Here is an 18,539-nt window from a genome sequence, read left to right on the forward strand (position 1 = left end):
AGGCCATCATGAGCCCACCAGGGTGGGAAGAAGAGGAGCTGGGCAAAGCACAGAGCTGACATTGGGTCCTCTTCCTTCCAGGAAGGGTCAGGACAGGAGAGAGCAGTGTGGCCCTAAGTCCTGTCCCACTCTCCGCCCCAGTCACATGAGCCGCTGGACCCCAGTGTGGGGCGCAGCCAGGGATCCTGGGGGACTCACTGTGCTTGGAAGAGGAAGACCCTCCAGTCAGCTGTCCTGAGGTAGAAGACATTGGGTCGCTTGCTGTAGTCAGATGCCCGTGTGGCAAGTGAATGATGGATGCTAATAGCGTTCTTCAGCTCCTCTTCTGCCAGTGCCTTCCCTGGCTTATACTCCTCCTGCGAATCACAGGGTGTTTCAGAGCCAGCTTAGGGATGCACCCCCCCATGAGTCAGCTCTATGAGACCGCAGGAACTGCAGGCAAGCACTGACAGTGGTGGGGCTTGAAGATCACCCTCCACCAGGCTGTTGTGGGCTCTGCCTCCAGCTCATGCTACACCCATGGGGGGAGGCTGCACAATCCCCGTGCATAGGCTTGGCAACAACATCGTGGCTGTTCCCCACAGCTGGGCAGCACATGTGCCTGCAGGAAACTGGACATGCGGCCCAACCCGCCCCTGCCAGGGCAAAGGCCTTGGTGTCTCCTCTCTCTCCAGCCAAGCCCCCCCCACCCCCAACCAGGGCCCTCAGTCGGCAGCCACTTTCACCGCTCAGGCTCAGCCTAAGCACCCCGGGAACAGGGATGCCACCAGGTCGCCAAGCAATGTCTCAAGCAGGCATGATGCTGAGTCTGCTTAGGCCAGGCTTTGCAGTGCTGTGCACTAGAGCTCCTCTCACCACTGTGGGTACTGCTGTGACTTCCCCTGTAGGTTGGAGACAATTCCTCTCCCTAGCACAGACACGGGTGGCCCCACTGCTGCCTACCTTCTGCAGGTACAGAATCATCCCCTTCAGAATGGCGTGGAAGGGCTTCCAGCTGCGCTTCCCTCGGGGTGCTGCCAGGGAGGAGAGAGCAGCCCAGACATAAGGTCCAGCACCAAGCTGGGGGAAGGCATAGCCCGCCCCCCACCATTCTCCTCCAGCCAGCCCTGCCACAACGCACGTCACCCCACCCCAGGGACGGGAGGCACGCCAGGACTGTCCTCGTGCACCTGAGCCCGTGCCGGCTTCGTGGCTGGCAGATGGTGCTGCTGGCAGGGGGGCCGCCTGCTGCCTCCCGGGGCCAGCGCCGCTGTGCTCTGCCTCGCCGCCTGCCTCGCCGCTCGGCTTCACTGCTGCCTCCCCGCGTGGGGATGGGGACGAGGCGGTGCTGCCTGCCAGGTAATGCTGGCTTTGGAGGGCGGCTGCATCTAAGCAGATCAAGGCAGCATTAGATGGCCAGGGCTTAGAGGGGATTTTATGGTTGAAATGGTGAACGTGCCTGGCAGTGCCCAACCAGCGGCAGCCCACTGTGCGGCTTGTTTCTTCTTTTGTCCCTGCCAACCTGTGGCAAGGGTGCATCCCCCGGGGAGACCACCCCATCTCCCTGTCTGCCCCCTTCCCAGTGCCGTGAGCAGGGGCTGTGCTGCCTGCTGCCATCTCAGCCTCTGCCCAGCCCTGATGGTGGGGGTGGATGGGCAGGGAGCATCTTTCAGGCTCTCCAGCCCGGGGGCTGAGTTATGCCTGGCACAGCCAGGGCACAGGGAGCTAATGCTGGAGGCTGGCATGATGCTACAGTCAGACGTCACATAGTGACTCTTGCCCTGCTCCCTGCTGGGTTTCTGGAGCTCACTGGTGCCCTCTCATACCAAGCCCCTTCCATGGACTCCCTAGACACCTACTTTTCTTGCAGTCGGGATCAGCGTGGATCTTGCGCACTAATAGTCCATGCTTGTAGGTGGCAATGCTGGAGTCTTGGGAGAAGTCCAGAAAGGGGTTACTGCAGCTGCTGATGCGCTTGATGGACTTCGGGTTGGCGTCTGCCAGCTCTGAGAGGGACTTTCTCAGCTCCTCCTCATCTCTGTCAGGCACAGATTTGGGTGGGGAAAAGGTTTGTTACCTTGCTGGGGACAGCAGATACCAAGCCTTCCACTTGCCAGTGCCACTTTTAGACCAGGCTTCTGAAAGGGAGGCCAGGAGCAGCAGACCAGGCTGAGCAGTCTCCCATCAGCATTGGCAAGCATCCCAAACCCAGCCATGCCTCTATGCCCCTTCCCCTCTAGGCAGCTGTGGTGCTGCCTGGCCCCTCCAAAGACAAGGCATGGGGGTGTCTGCTGCTGGTTCAGGGTGGGGTGCCTGCCTGCCACAGGGAGTGAGAAACCTTTTTGGACAGGGCAGGGACTGATGCCAGGGACCACAGAGAAGCAGCACCCCGGGGCTTGGCATTACTGTGCCCCCCCCGGCACATGGTGCACAGGCTCACAGGTTGCCAGATGGCAGGAAAGAGGGTCTAGAAGTGAAACCCCACCAAAGAGAGACACAGGCTGTGGTCCCCATGCCTCCAGGGCAGGGGGCAAAGCCACCAGAAAAGGGGCACGGAGAACTTGCGGTGGGGAAGCTTTGGGCAGCATCAGGCTAGGGCAAGAGCACGTGTGGGCAGGGTGTAGGCATCCCTGGCAGCAGGAAGTGGCAGGCCTCTGCTCACACTCTCCCTCCAGGTCATGGCCCCTCGTGCTGCGGGCAGGCTGCATTGGTGCAGCTCCCCTCGCCCAGCAGGAAGATGTGGGAGCCCAGAGTGGCTGCCTCCCCCCTCCCTCAGACCTGCTCGCTGCTAATTAAACCCCTCAGCATCTGCTGGCGTCTCCATGGCAGCAGCCCGAGCGCATTGGCTCAGCGCTGGTGGTACCGCCGGGCTGATTAATCCCTGCATCGCGGGCGATGCCACCCCTGCTGCTGGAGATGGCAGCTGTGGGCGAGGGTGCAGGCACCCTGCAGGGCCCTGGCACAGCCACGGCCCCCCCGCCCCGAGCCTGCCTGTTCCCACCCCAGGCATGGCCACCAAGGCACAAAGAAACACCAAAGCCACAGGTCTGGACTCAGACAGTCTTCCCCCAGCATGCCAGGGAAGGGGTCCCCATGGAGGTGCTGAGGGACACTGGGGGGATGTTACCTGCACCCCCATCCCATACCAGCCCATCCCAAGCTCCCTTTCCCTCCCACATCCTCACAGGAGCACCTGCCCTGCAGCATCATGGCTGATGCGGTGTCTGGGGCAGAGCGATGCTCTGGTGGAGAGGGGGTAGGGGTGAGAGCCCCCTGCACTAGCAGGGTGACCCTGCTGCCTGCCCAGTGCCGGGCCGCAGCATCCGCGGGGAGGGATACTCACATGGCCCACTGCAGCTTCTCATTCTTGATGGAGCCATACAGTGCCTGCAGAGAGAAGAGTTGGGGGTCAGCAGGAGAGTGGTATCGCGTCAGAGGGGCTGCTCTGGGAGAGGGAGGGGGCATGCCAGGCTGGCTTAGGGGCACTTGAGGTTAAGGCAACACCAGGTGGGTTTATCCTGGTCCTGCCCTGTCCTGACTGGGCCAGACAGCTGACCTTGTTTCAGGGCTACAGAAACCTTCTGAGCATCACAAGACCTGCAACCCCATGCACACCCCAGGTGCATACACACAGTGCTGGGGATAGTACTGGCTGTCTCCCCTCTCCTCCTTTCCCCCTTTACCTCCCTGCGATGGCGAGGTGTATCAAACATTTCCAAGTCCATGGGAGAGCTGCTTCTCCCCACTGCAAGGTGTCCAAGGCTGGCCAAACAGACAACCTTCAGGAGGCCTGCGCCCCAGGAGAGCAAGCCTTCGGGCTGGACTTCAATGGTGCATGCCTGCACCCTGCTCAGTGGGACCTCAGCCTGCTCCGGGGCCTCCAGCAACAACACACCACAGACAGCAACCTTCCTGCTGTCAGCCCCATCCTGGGCTGGCTCACAGCAGCACCCTGCACTCTGTAGCAATGTGATACTCCTGTGGGAGCACACTCAGACTTCAGGAGAGACTTCAGCACAGTGCTGGCCCTGCACGTGCAGACACACCAACACACTGTCATTCATGAGGACCTCGTGGCTGGTCGAGGCAGGATGGGTGTTTGCCTACTGCTGGGCTGCTACTGCTTGGGGTGGCTATGGCCTGTCCCTATGCACTCCCCAGCACACACCCCCCCCCCCCCCCCCCCGAAGCACCCTGCCCGTTCTGGGGACCTGAACACCACTGAGTTGAGCAAGGCAGGACCCACCACCTGCATCTCAGCAGAGGAACAAGCTAAGTCTGCCTGCAGCGGGGTGCTCCAGGGCTCTGCTCCCAAGCATTTGTCCAGTCTGAGCTGGGTGCAAGCCAGAAGTGCTCAGCACAGCTCCACAGCTGGGGAGGCTCTGGAGAGGGTTTCAACACAGTGCTCGCAGAGAACTTCAGAGCAAGATCTGGAAGGCATCATCCTTGGAGGAAAATAATCAAGTCTCACACAGGCTGTTCAGGCAGCTGTCAACATCCATCACTGGGCCAGAGACTGCTGCTGAGAGAGCTTGCTGGTGGCTGAGAAAGTACAACTGGAGGCGTGCAGGGGCCTGGGAAAGCCAGCCAGCAGACAGGCACCAGTGGTGTCTGGGGAAGGGACATCCATCACTCCCCCGAGAGATGCAGTGGCCAGGACGGAGGAGGGAACCGGCTCCTTCTGCACTTCCCCATTGGGGAAACGCTGGTATAGCACCAGTTTGTTTCTCAGAGGAGAAAAAGGATCACCCCAATCTAGCTGGCAGAAAACAGGGTTCAGTTGTCTCCTGGGAAGACAGGAGGCTCATGGAGGGGGTATGACCTCAGCACCTGAGAGGAGATTAGACCCCAGCCCCATTCATGCAGCCCCAGCACTGGAGGGGCCAGTTGCTGAGGTGTGAGCAGTAGGTACCTGCCAGTGGGCTGACAGCAAGGCAGCCAGAGGAGCACAGGTTGCAAAGAGACCTAGAGAGGAGCCTGGGGGAAAAAAAAAACAATCCAAAGTCTTGCAGAACATAACCTGGGAGCAGAGCAGGGGGAGAAGCAGGTGTGTCACAGTAATGTAGATGATATCGAGTCACCACGGGAAACAGAAGGGAAGGGATCTTACTCACTGCTGAGGATGCAGTTGAAAGATGCTGAGAATGAAAGACAAAAAGAAGAGATTGAAAAACCGGCACAGAGAAGCGGGGACTGAAACTGCAGAAAAGCTCCTCAGAAAGAGCAGGCAGAGTGGGACGTGTGGCTTGGCTTCCACCCAGCTCAGTGGCGATACAGAGGGGTCAGCTCCCTGTCCCCAGGGAAGGGAGATATGAGCCAGCTGAGCAGGTATTTTGGAGGGCAGGGCGAAGCACTGCACCAGAGGGGACCGCAGCCCCCAGGCCCCCAGCCCCATGCAGGGCTTGCAGGAGGATTGCTTCTAAATGCCGAATGAATGAGCTTATGTCAGAAGATGCTTGAGGAGTAATTCTGGATGGCACAGTGCCAGAGAACAGCCTGGCAGAGCACTGTGCTACAAAAGAACTAGCTCTGGGACTGTCAGCGAACACTTCAAAGTGTGGCTTCAAAAGGCTCCAGCCATGCTGCTAAAAGCCCCAACAGCATCCCACAAGCCTGTTGCAGGCAGGAGCTGCTAAGTAGCCCCATCTCAGAGACAGGGAGCAGGGGCTGCTCAGCACTCCTGTAGGGGGGACAGTGAGAGGCAAACAGGAGGATTGGGGGGATTGAGAGGGCAATGCAAAACTTTATGTCTACACTTATATCCTGCCAAGACTCTGCTTGGCTAAATGCCACCCCAGACAACACTGATCTCAAGAGCAAAGCCGATGGATTCAGCCCAAGTCCTAGCTAGAGAAGACACACTCCAGCCCTAAAGCCCATCCCACTTTTCTTGGTCCCGTGGCAATACCACTGCCCATCAATCCACTAAACTCTGGGCTCTTTGGTGCATGGACCATTTCTGCCAGGGAAGCACAGACAGTCCAGGGCTCCTGAAGCCTAACTCACAACCACATCAGCAGAGATCAGACACCAGTTTCATTGCTCAGCAGGTCCCTCTCTCCAGGCTGTCTTTGCTCTGTGGATTCATTCCCCCTGGGCAGAAAGGATGGTACCTCTTGGCACTTCTGAACTCTCAAGCACTGCCCAAGAGAAAGCAGAGTGCTGGCCCCATGCCACTGCAGCTGACCCCAGGCATGGTTGGGGTTTTTTGTCAACCCTAGGTTATGAGCTCACTGCTGCAGCATGCTGGGCCAGCCAGCCAGCCCTGCCCTAGACATGCGCAACGCCAAAGAGACCTAGGAATATACTGTCCCAGTGGGATTTCTAACTGAATCAACATCTTTCTTTGTGCCCTCCCTCCCGAAAGCAGGCTGAGAGGACGTCCCTGAGTCCTGCTCTAGCAAATGGGGGCTGCACTGGGAAAGAGGCAAGTGACTCTGATGCTCCAGCCCAGCCTTAGCACCAGCACCGCTGAGGACAGCTCTACACAAACAGGGCAGGGAGAAGACATCCCCCCTTCAGCTCATCAGCTCAGAGCAAACCAGAGGGGAGAGCCAGTGCTAGTTTGGGGAACTGGGCAGCAAGCTGGCCTGGACACAGCTTTGGCACAGATGGGACTGTACGGAGGGCTGTAGCACAGCCCTCAAGTAACAAGAGGGTTAAGGCAGGAATTTAGGCATCCAGCACAGGGTTTTAACCCTTCTTGGGTTGAAAGAGATCATAACTCTTACAGACACGTCCCCTTTCCAGTCTGCCGGTTCCTGTACTAAGCAACAGTGCTCAGCTCTCAGTGCTGCAAGATGCCCTAGGCAGGTCAAGGCTCCCCTTCCTCCTGCTGGCCCTGTGACCAGCCACGGCTGTGTGACATTCTGCAAGACAGACTTCACAGCCACCAAGCAGTCATCCTCCAGTCATTCTCTCTCTCTCCTTGCCTGGTAGCATTTCAATATGAGAGCTCAACTGATGGCTTTCCCCAACTTTCCCCTACTCCATCAGTGCACCTCAAAGCAGACAAAGTATCCTTAGAAAATATCTTTCTCTACACCCAGACACAAAGCTCTGTCAGGTCCTCAGGCACCCAGACCCCCTAGCTGCGCAGATACAAACAACATGGTCAGATTACGGCTGTATGTCAGATAGAACTGTACCTATGTCAGGTCCCTTATTCACCTTGGCAGCTTCCCCACACCTCTGCTGCCTGCCCAGCACACACAACCCATGCTCAAGAATAACTCATCACCTGGCATGCACCAACCTTGCAGCGCACACCCCGTGTTTTCCCTCCCCTTTACTGCAGAGGGGTTCCTGTGAGCAGAGTGATACGGGGACAGACTTTTTTCCCTGTAGGATGGGCTGCCACGGGGACAGCGTCCTGTGCGTCACCTTCCACCCTGCTGCAGGCAGCAATAGCAGGCAGCGGAGGACAGCTACCAATCCCTGCCTCACACTTTTGAATCAGCAGCATCATAAGCTGCATCAATCTCTTCTAAAACATTTCTTTCCCAGCCAACTACCACCCCCAGGACGGCAGACCCCTCTATCCCTCCCAGCGCAGCCCCACAGCGCGGGAAGCAGCGACCGAGCATCTCCCAACTGTATGTTTCCATACGAGTGCGTCACAACTTAATGCTGCCCCCAAACCGTACTGCGCTATGAGAGCATCGCCGCCTGGCACGGCCCCGATGTCCCCACGGGGCTGCTTTTGACCACGGGGCAGCCCAAGCGGGTCTGGGGTACCCCTGCCTCGTTTGCCCCAGCCTGCCTGCAACGCGGGGGACAGTGAGGACTCCTCTCGCTGCCACGCCGGAGGAAGACACCCAACCGAGGCAGGACGCACCCAGAGACAGCCTGTTCGCTTCTCCCCACCTAGGAGCGATGCACACCAGCGTAACACCTCCAAAACGGATGCGGGCTCACAGCGAGCAAGCTCTTGGCAGTAAAAAGCCCTTTCTCGTCCAGGCAGCCACTCCTTCCTCTCCAGTTCTGCTCGGCTGGGAGCCGGGGCTGCGGCCCCTCCGCGCTGCTTTGCGCTCTCCCCAGCCACGGGTGCCCGCCTGCCCTGGCCGGGCTGGCACGGCTTAGCGCAGCCCTTGGCGGGGAGCCCGCAGAGCTTGTCACTTATGCTAAGCTGGAGGGCTGGTCCCAGCGGTACAGCTCTGTCCTGGATTCTTCTGGCAGTGATGTTTTCGTGCAAGCGTTGCTGTCAAGCCCTTGTAAGCGGCGCAATGTCACCCAGGTCTTGCCGTGCTCCCGCTACCCCCGCGCTCGGGGTGGAATGGGGGAGAGGATGGCAGGGTCGGAGAGGGGGACCCCGGGGCGGAGGGGGGCTGATAGAGACCCGGCTCCGCAGAAAGCAGGCAGGGGAGGGATGTGGGCCGGCTGCTCGCTGCATCCACGCCAGGGCTGAGGCTCTCGCAGCGGACGGGCCGGGCGGCGGGCCGGGCGTGTCTGTCCGTCCGCCCGCCCGTGTCCCCTCCGGGGCGCGGGGCGCTGCGCATCCCCCCGCGGCGTCCCCGTTTCCCCGCTTACCGGCTTCTTCTTGCGGCGGCTCTGGAGGCGGCTGACCACCAGGTCGGTGTAGAGCACCGGCTTGAGGGTGCGGGAGCGCTGGGGCCAGCCGTAGCAGAAGGTCTCCACGCCGCGGTAGTTGCGCCCGTAGCGCACCGAGCACATGGAGCGGGACCGCATGCGCCCCGCGCTGCTGTTGATGCTGTTAACGCCGATCATCCTGCCGGCGGCGGGGGGCGGGGGGGTTCCCGGCGGCCCTGCCCGGCCCTGCCTGCCCTGCCTGCCGCGGCCCGCGCCGCCGCCGCCTGTTGAAGCCGGGCCGGGCCGGGCAGGGCTCGGCGCTGCTGCCCGACAGAGGCGGGGCCCCGCCCCGCCCCGCCCGCCGCAGCCAATGGCGACCCGCGGCGCCCGGCCGGGCCGGGCCCAGCCGAGCCGGGCCCAGCCGGGCCGGGCCCAGCCGAGCCGGGCCCGGCCCGCGGAGACAGCGGCGAGCATCCCGCCTCGTGGGAGACCATCCCTGGCGCGGCTGCCGCAGGAGTTGCCGGAGGTGCCCCCGGGGCACTAGCTGGCCGTCCCTGCCGCCCGCCCCCCGGCGGGGAGAGCGGGAGCCGGCGGCTGGACCCTCGGGGGCTCATGGGGCTGGGGGCAGCGGTGGTGACATCTCCTGGGCTCCAGCGGCCGGGCTGGGCAGGCTTCAGAGCTGCTGCTGCAGGCCAGCCCACACCAGGGACCTCCAAAGGACCGGCCTGGTAAGAGACGGGCCCGGTGGAGATGTGTGCTCAGACCTTCCATCTTCAGTGCCCGCCCCACACTTAACCCTTCTGCCCATCCTTTCGAGGTCTGGACAGAAAAATTACTAGCTGGAGCCGCGCAGGTGGTCAAGGGCCGAACATAGATGCTCCAGGCAGCTGTTCCCGTGAAGAAGCAAGGGCTGGGCATCCTTGCAGAAGGCTTGAGGATTGATGCGTAATTTAGTGAGGCTTGACTGAGTAGGAGATGCGGCCAGTAGAGAAGGGGAAATTTTCCACTCTGTCCTAACTGCTTGGCATAGTGATCGCTGGGCAAAACTTGTGAGGGAGGGGGCATGGGTGCCTGGCACATCAAATGTGCTGGGCTGCCCCTGAGGCCGGGGGGGAGCCACGGGAGACAGGGGCGGGGCAGCGGATCGCTGCCTGGGGAAACAGGCAAAAAAAATAATAGCCTGGGGGATTAGACTGAGCAAGCGTTTCGGTGATTATAGCTCTGAGGTGGGAGCCAGGGCTTTCTTCCCACATTGCTAATCACTTACCCAGCACTCTAAGCGACTGAGCCCTGCCGTTGTGCCTCCAAGCTGGAAGGTGGGGGCCCATCCTACCTTCCTCCCCCGAGGACCCAACTGTATTGTCAGGCTTAATTCATTAACATCTCTGAAGTGCTCTGGGCTCCTAGGCTGGAAGGCAGCACAGATTTCACTCACTCCTTCAATCGCTAAGCAGTGCAGGGGAGAAATGGGGTCTGATTTGGCCATACTGTGTTGCTACCAGCCAGTGAAGCACAAGGTTAAGCTAAAAGAGTAAGGAAGATGGAGAAGAACTAAGGCTCCACAAAGTGATCAATCATGTAAAGGTCAAATCCACATCTGAAATACAACAGACAACCAGCAACAGTGAGTAAAATCCCAGGGGGCCTGGGCTAAAATCACACTGACAAGAGAAGAGCAACATCTCAAGAGCTAACCAAAACACCACCACCTCCAGGACATTCTTTGCCTCCTTCCTTGCTGTGCAGGCAGCTGCCTTCATTTGGCCCACAGGAGTTCGGGTCCAAGACTGCAGACGTGGGCATTCTCAGTCACAGCATTATATGGGTTCTTATATCCCAGGCATGGGTCCCTGTGCCTGTGGGGAGGACCCTGAGTTGGAGGAGCTAGGCAGCCCTGCCTGCAGAGTACGATTCTCCAGGGGAGCTTTCAGAGCCAGAGGAAAGGGTTTCAAGCAGCAGTGCTGGTAAGGCATCGCTGTCTTAGCTCCAGCAGTAGTGCCGTGCAGGGCACAGTAAGGCACTGCCAGTGAGGGGGACGTGGTGCTCAGCTGTGAAAGCACACGCTTTCAAGTGTTTTCATTTCTTCTACATAAAACTGGGATTGTTTACATGTATTATCTAGTAGCAGATAAAGTTCTCGTCTGACTCAGGCTGCCACCCGCTCTCAGGCATTATGCTGCATTTGTCTTGGGACTCCCTGCAGCCAGAGACAAGGAGAGTGCCTGGGCTCGCCACAGGTCTATTCCTGATGCTGTCCCCCGTCACAGGGAATGGTGGCCTTGTGTCCCCTACAGCCACGTAGGTCCTGCCCTGCTGTCCCCATTCCCTGGTGGTGAGCACTGTGGGTGAAGGCCACCTCCACTGCTCCAGCTCTGAAGCCTGTGGGGTAGCAGCCTGCACTATCTCCCCGGGCAGGCCTGGAAGAGCCCCCAGCACCCTTCTGCACTGCTGGAGCTGACCCAGCCCCAGCCCTGAGCTTTGGGAAGCTCCTGTGAAGCTTGCCAGTCCTTCCCCTCCCCTGCTGCCCTTAGGAAATGCGTGTGCTCCCGGAGTGCTAAAATTAGCCAGCCAGCTGTGCAGCACACTTGCACAGGAGCCTCAGTCCCCAGGCACTGCCTGCCAGCCAGGTCTGCTGAGGAGGCAGCATCCTATACATGGTAAAGGGGCAAGCGCAGGCTGACACAGGCAGTGGGAAAGCCTTTCCCCATTTCTCTGCCCCTGAGCCTGTGCGGGAACCAAAGCACTCAGCTGCCGAAAGCAGGGTGCAGAATGGAGAGGGTGTCTTCTCCAGCCGAGCCTGGCAAAAGCTGCCCAGTGGAGGCACAGCCCCTTCAGGTGCCGTTCCTTGCTGACCCCCTCCTCAGCACAGGCCAACCACTTTTCCCATCTTACCCACCCCAGGACACTGCTTCCCCTTGCACGGGCAGAGGCTCCCCAAAGTGGAGCAGTGCTCCAGGTGAGGAGCTGCAGCCTGCCCTGAGCGCGGTTCTTCACGCTGCCTTTCGCTCCCCCTCCCCAGCATGGCTCCTGTACAGAGGCGGCTGAAAAGCGGCAGTGGGAAGCACCGCAGCTGCAGAGGGAACGGGCCATTTTTAGCAGAACAGCCTCCCCACTGCTGGGCTGCGGGCAGAGCTGTGCAGGGCTGTGCTGCAGCGCTGCATCCTCCTACCACTCCCTTACACCCAGCAAAGGTCTTGGCCCCTACCCATGAAAGAAAGCCTATAGCTTCCTGGCACTTCCTTGCTGCTCTATTTCCTGCTGGCTGGGATGTGATGGGATAACTTGATCTCGCGTGTTTAAACTTCTGGTACTTTTGGGGGTGAAGTTTAATAGGGATGGGGCAGGTCCTGAAGTGCGGCTACTCAACCATGAAGTGCTGAGGACTGCAGAGGGGGCACGTGAGGAGCCTGCAGAGCTTGGATGCTCCAGGGCACAGCAGCACTGGAGGTCAGGGGTTCAGGGTCCTGATTTAGGATGTTTCTATTCCATTTTGGGTGCTTAAAGCCTCTTCTGGAGCTCGGTTTAAAATTAGAGGAGAATTTTTCCTGAGTAACTCTTTTTACTGGTGAAGCGTGGGCTGAGAGGGAGGACAGCCCTATTGAGAGCTGCTGGTAACCCCTTAATGATGGGGTGAGCGACACAGCCAGGAATAGACCCACAGAGGCTGAAAAGGAAGCTCAGTTTTTCACACTCTGTTGCCTCTTTTCATCGACCATCTCCCCCCCTCATGGCTCCAGCACCCTGTGGGAACCCATCTTCCACATCACAAGTATTTGCCAGCTGTAGCACTTCACCGACAACAATGGTGGTTTCTGCCCACAGATTCCATGGGATCTAAGCCTATTTCCAATGCCCAAGATGTGGGGACAGCAGCTCACAAAACCCTCCTGAGAACAGGCAATGCCAGAGAAGCCCAGCAGTTCAAGGCCAGAGGTGCTCACTGAACAATGCCCTCCCTGGCCAAGCCCTGCTGGGAACTGGGTCAGGCAGGGAGAAGGAAGGAGTCCCCCAGTCACACCAGTGTGGTGAGTTCCCAGCTCCGGGGCTTAACCACCACCCCATCCTCCCCATCATGCCTTGCCCATGTCACCAGAAATGTTCCCTCTGCCACTGGAGATGGCTCCAGTTGCAAAGCCTGGCCACAGCTTTGGGATCCAGTGCTCCAGGGAGCCAGGAAGGCCGAGTACCACTGCAGCTGGGCAAACCAACCCTAGTAAGCTGCCCCCACAGGTGGCCCTTGGCCTGCGATGCAGGTACAGCAAGAGCAGCGAGGGAATAAGGACCACAACTGGAGCTCCTCCTGGGGCAACAGAGAAGCCCATGTCCCCCTCAGCAAAGTAGGAGGAAAACTGTGGGCCAAGGGACCATCACCATTCCTGCATGAGGATGGACACATTCATTGCATCCCACGTAGCCATCCATGTGATCCTGCCCAAAGCTCTCACTTTTGCTCCTGCTGCTTGGCTGGCCAGGGAGACCGATCGAATTTACCTTGAGCAGCTCCTTGGGGAAATCAGTGCCTCCATTGAGTCCCTCCAAGTTGCCAATGAAGTCGGAGCAGGACATTCTCTTCCCAATGTTCTGGGGGAATCGGGGGAGAGAAATGTGGGGGTTATCTTCAGGCTAGGGACTGTTACGGGCTGGAGCAGGTCCCACAGCCCAGGAACAGACCCTCCATCTCTGCAGCAGAATGAGGGACAAGCCAGGGAGGCTGCTTGCAGGTGTGGGGAAGCTGTTAGCTTTGCCTAGACTCTGGAAGTTTTAAATAGCCTCCTTTTTTTCCAAGTTGGGAGCTATCCGCTCCCAATGGCAGCTGGTTTTGGAGTCTCACTCCCATCTTCACTCCCTGTTCACTTCTCTCTTCTGTCCTCATCCCATCTCCACATCTTCCAGCTCAGCACATTCTCTCCAAAGCCCCACTCTCTCCTTCACCAGCTCCTCCTCTCATTCAGCCTTTCTCCTCTCTCCACCCCAGACACATTAGGGGTGACCAGCCCTTGCAGGCCCAGGGTCTTGTGCCTCCTGCTCACATGGCTCTGTCCTTGCAAGTTCTTGCTCTTAGCCCAGCACCTACAGTACAGGGTAGTGGGGTCACAGAGTGCAGGTACGGATGGGGCTGATGGCAGTTAGAACTTACGTGTCCATGCAGATCCGTGTTTAGCAACATCAGGGCGCAGGTGAGGGTGTGGGCTCCATCTGCAGCACAAGCACAGGACAGAAATTAGTGTCCCCAGCTCAGCCCTGCAGCTGGTGCTCCAGCCCCTTGGCATCTCAGGCAGGGCAAGGGGGCTCCAAGCCCCCAAACAGCCCCAAGCCCACTCCTCCCACCCCGGGCCCACGGGGCACACAGCAGTCAGCACGGTGCTGCCAGCATGCGGGTGAGTAGGTAGGAGGCCACTGAATTAAAGGTGATCCCAAACTTGAGCATACAAACTCCCTTTCAAGCCTGCAGCCCCTTCAGCCAAGCAGCGATGCTGCAGCTAATCCTGCAGAGCTCCTAGCATGGCAAGGTGGGACCAGCACAGCCCTCTGCCAGCCAGGCAGCCCAAACCTCACCTGCCCCAGAGCCAGCCCAGAGCAGACCCAGCACGTGAATGCACACAGGAGAGGCAAAAAGACATGAAACGGTACAAAGTGCGTGTCTGTGCTGCCTGGAGTGCTGGGTACCCAAGTTTTCTCACCTGGCTATTCCCTGAACCGAGGATCTGAGGGCTGGGGTCTATTTGGTGAGGAGGGCCTTCTCTTGCCTCTTGTGCTAATCTGCTCAAAGTCACAATTAAGGATGGGTTGAGCCCTAATTATTCATGATCCAACTGGAGCAGGGGTTTTTTTATAAAAAAATCTAAAGCATCTGTCATTTGAGGGAAATGACATCTCCATAACTGGGGATGTCTCCTAAGGTGTCAGTACAGGCTCTCAGCCTGCTCTCTGATTTCATTTTGAGCACCTTCACCGGGCTGACAAACACATGGGCTCACTTGAAACACATGCACACACAGACATGCAGAGTTTCTTACCCTCCGAAGAGATGGCGTTGGGATTACACTCGTAATAGCGCTGGGAAAAATGAGCCAGCACTCGCTCTCGTTCTTGAGTCTCTCCCATCAAGGCCAGCTCCTTTAGAAAGGATCTGAAGAAGCAGCAGCAGTGTTGGTCACACATGAAGCCCACCAGCAGCTTCTCTAACCCACCCTGTGCAAGAGTGGAACCGTGCTTTCTGGTTTGGAGACCCCCGTATGTGCTGGATGAAGCCCTGCCATCGTGCATCCCTCCCAACCCACTGCAGGGCTCCCCTTAAAAACCCATAGCACCGTACCCTGCTGGCACATCACAGAGACCTACAGCCAGCCCCAGGAACTACACCGGGAAAGGAGGTGGGGTAACACCAGGAGGGTCTGGGCTCAAGGCCTGGACAGCCAGTCCCAGGTGAACCTGACAGTCACCAATCACCAAACTGCACTGACCATCGAGTTAAGACCAGGAGTGCTCTTCCTTGGTTTTGTGGCTGAGACACCACTTTGGGAAACACTGTCCCTTATTTAAGAGGTAAGGAGACCTCCAGGTGGGAGACATAGGGTCTGCCTGCTCCTGCAGATCTCTGTGTGGGTGCAGAGCTGCAGAGGGCACCATCTGCTGGGATCCCACTCGGGTGGCCACCACACACACACACGTACACACACTCAGCTCTGACCTGAGAGCCTGGTCCAGGCTCATCCCTGTGAACACGAAGAACTTCAGATATTCCCCTGCCACCATCCTGCTGAACTCGTTGCTGAAATAGAAAAGGTGAGGGGGCAAGAGTGGGATCAACCAGACCATGAAGACAGCCAAAGGCACACAGGGGTGGGGTGGATTCTAGGAGGCTGGGAGCTCCCCAGGTCTATGGGAAGAATGCTGGGGACAGAGACACACCACACTCCCATGAAACTCAGAGAAGTCACCCACAGATCCAATGGCAATACTGGGTATGTAACAGAAAATGAAGAAGCTAGAGCTGGAAGAGCCCATGAGAGGTCAGCTAGCTGTCCCCCTGCCTCAACACCTTCCTGAAGCATCCAAGATGCAGTCATGGTAGGAAGGTACCAAAACCTGTAGGTCTCTTAGATTTTAAAACCTTTAGAGGGAACACCTGGTACAGATGTACCAGTCATGGGGAGTGGTCTTTGGGGTCCTGCCAGCTATTCCCTGCCAGAGCAGTGCCTGCAAGGGTAGCAGCTGTAGGTGCACTGCAGGTGCAGGTGGGCCCCTTGCAGAATGGAACACTCCTTGAGAATACCCACACGTACTTCTTCCCCAAGTGGCGGGCCACATCTGCTTTTTTAAAGCCATCCAGGTTGTAGAGCCTCTTGGCCAGGCGTTTAGCAGCCTCCAGGTCAGCCTTGTGTCCATTGGAGAGAGTGTCTGTACTGCCCAGGGCCAGCTGCTCCACACTGTCCATCTCCGAGTCTGAGTCCGAAACCAGTTGGCTCAGGGGGTGGTTGCTGCAATGGGAAGGGACGTTCTATGTTAGCCTGCCTAGAGATCATCTCTTTGTTCAGCTTCTTGGGAAATGCAGCTTCGTCACCCTGCTTTGGAAACCAGTTACACACTGCTAGGACCCAGGATGAACAACATCAGTTAGAGACACTCCAAGGTCAGGTCTGGGAGCTAAGGGAAGGTTTGGGGATGTGGCTGGAGGAGATGTGGGGTGACAAGACAGCTCCAGTGACTAATGACAGGACCAAAGCACTCAAACCCAGATCCAAACTGGATCTGGAAAGACAGAACAACTGCTCTGAAGTCCCCCACCCTAAGCCTCTAAAACTGCATGTGTGGGCTCAGGCTCTGCCAAGCTCAGCCGTAGCAGAGACTTGGAACAGAAACATGTGCACATCACATGCTGTCCTACAGCTCTGCACTCATTTTTTTAACCTGGACAAACTCCTCGTGCTGCTCTCAAGTGCAGTTTCTACCCAAGACAAGACGACTATAATTCCTTTGCTTGCCTTTTCCCACCCACCAACTTAAAAGCACTTCACAGAAGGGAAAACCAAAGCAGAGGGGACAAAGATGAAGGAAACCCCCACAGCCTCCCAGCTCACAGTGGGGTGCACTGTCTTCTTCAGGCTGCCCATCAGCTCTCAGCCCACCATGCCTTAAATGGCCATGTTAGGAGATGCTTTTGGCTTAGCCCCTGAAGCAGTCTGACTCAGCAGCTCAGAAGTTATCCCAACCAAAAAGCTGGTTGAATCTAATCAACAACGAACATTAAGCAACTCTAACCTCGCCCAAATTTTCTGGCAGCTCTCGCAATGTTCCAGTCTGATTTATTTTTAAGTCTCTAATTGACTTTTAAGAGGCCTGCTCTCCTGAGCCAGTTACCCAGGACAATCTCCTTGAGGCTCCGCTTGCTTCCACCAAGGATGAGCCTCCTTGCTGCTCAGCACTGCTCATCCCAGGGGAGCCCTGTGCAGCACTGACAGGCTGCCCTGTGCCTTAGGGAGCTCTTGGGCACCTTTCTCCCACCCTCCTGGCATGCCCAGGTGCCTTGCATCAGGAGAAGCTGCCCTGGGCTCCAATCCATGGGCCAGACACTTCCCTGGTGAAAGCAGCTCTAACACCCTGCAAGTCCCTGGGGAGATGCACTTGGCTCAGACCACTGCTGAGCTTGGCAGTGCTGGGCAGTGACTGTGGCAAGACCTGCATGGGTGTCCAGGACAGATCTGTGCCCATTTGGCTCCAGGCCTCCTCAGGAAGCTTGCCCACCACCCCATGCCACCCCGGTGGGAGCAACCATGAGAGTGGCCACAAGGTCACTAGGAGCTCACCGGCTCTGTGTCTGCCTGCTTTGCGGAGCTGTGCTGGGCAGAAGGCTTCCAGCATCACTGTCAACATCACCAGCATACCCTGTCCTGTGGGTATCCCTCCCACCTGCCTAAAACCTCTCCTCCTAAAATAGGGTGGCTGCATCCAAAGATGTTGCTGGTGTGGGCCCTGGTGCCTGCTGCCCTCCATCTGTGCCTGCACTGACTGGCAAGGCCAAAGCCACCCTGGGGGGCACCTGACAGCAGAACAGGCTGGGTGCTGCTGGGCCACTGCTGGGCATACACCTCGGCCCCACTTTGGCTCCTTGTGTGGCTGCAGCCACTGTGCCCTCAGCCAAGGAGAGGGCTCACACTCTCTTTGCTTTCCAGCAGCAGAACAGATTAATCCATCCCAGCAACTATCACTTGTTGGCCATGGGTTGTGGTGTGTATTTTTCACCAAAACTCTATCTGCTAACACAGGGTCACAGGCACTGTCCCCTTCTCAGCCCAGCAGCTCCAAGGCTGTTTTTCCAGCCATAAGTTGAGCTACAAAACTCAAAGCCACCCCTTCACCACTCCCCATGCTCCAGCTGCACCTCCAGAGCAAGCAGCTCTTCAGTCACCCTGTGACCTTTTAATTCTCAACCACCATCACTAAAATCTCCTGATACCCTTCTGGACCTTGCCTGTCCTGCCTGAGAGGTTGTCCTCCCTCACATGGCCAATTTCTGGAGCCTCCAGGGGAAAATATAGAGTTCTGAGTCTTCCCCCATGATCTCTCTTCTCAATCTGTGGTCCTCAGCTTTCCTACCTAGTGCCACTTACAAAGCTTCTCTTGTCCTTCAATATCTGTACCTCCCTGCAGGCTTCCAACCCGTGGCTGAAATTCTTGCCTTGCTTCTTGCAATGGGCATGCAGGCATCACAGCCTGGGTCTCAAAGCAGCTCTACCAGTAGAATCTGCTCTCTCCTCCCTCACAAACTCCCCATACTGATTTGGGATTTTACATCAGGAAAGCATAACTTTGCTCTCAGGATGAGGCACTGCCCAGCCATGCCATGAAACAGGTTTTCTTCCAACACTCAAGTTGCTCTCATGCTTTTAAATATGGACCATCAGCCTCGATAGGCTGGGAGTGCCCCATTTGTGGCATCTGTCTGTCACCACTCAAAGCCCCAGCTGGCTTGGAGAACGTGCAACCTAAAGAGAGAAAACCAAGAGACCAATCCTCAAGGAAACGGAGAA

General features: G+C 57.8%; 1 protein-coding gene across 4 annotated transcripts in view; it reads right to left on the reverse strand.

The window, feature by feature from the left end:
* Positions 1–18,539, reverse strand: part of PSD (pleckstrin and Sec7 domain containing) — a 48,788-nt gene that overhangs the window by 2,922 nt on the left and 27,327 nt on the right. For 3 of the 4 annotated variants that reach the window (XM_074907312.1, XM_074907309.1, XM_074907308.1), the window contains 9 exons: positions 15,789–15,989; positions 15,200–15,280; positions 14,526–14,638; positions 13,646–13,704; positions 13,000–13,089; positions 3,323–3,366; positions 1,839–2,017; positions 943–1,013; positions 199–356 (listed from right to left, as the gene is read on the reverse strand). In XM_074907312.1, the coding sequence (XP_074763413.1) occupies positions 199–356; positions 943–1,013; positions 1,839–2,017; positions 3,323–3,366; positions 13,000–13,089; positions 13,646–13,704; positions 14,526–14,638; positions 15,200–15,280; positions 15,789–15,989 (996 nt within the window). The remainder of the gene's footprint in view (positions 1–198; positions 357–942; positions 1,014–1,838; positions 2,018–3,322; positions 3,367–12,999; positions 13,090–13,645; positions 13,705–14,525; positions 14,639–15,199; positions 15,281–15,788; positions 15,990–18,539) is intronic. The other variant, XM_074907310.1, reaches the window with a different exon arrangement.

This window comes from Athene noctua, chromosome 5 (assembly GCF_965140245.1).
Source record: "Athene noctua chromosome 5, bAthNoc1.hap1.1, whole genome shotgun sequence".
NCBI classification, from domain to species: domain Eukaryota; kingdom Metazoa; phylum Chordata; class Aves; order Strigiformes; family Strigidae; genus Athene; species Athene noctua.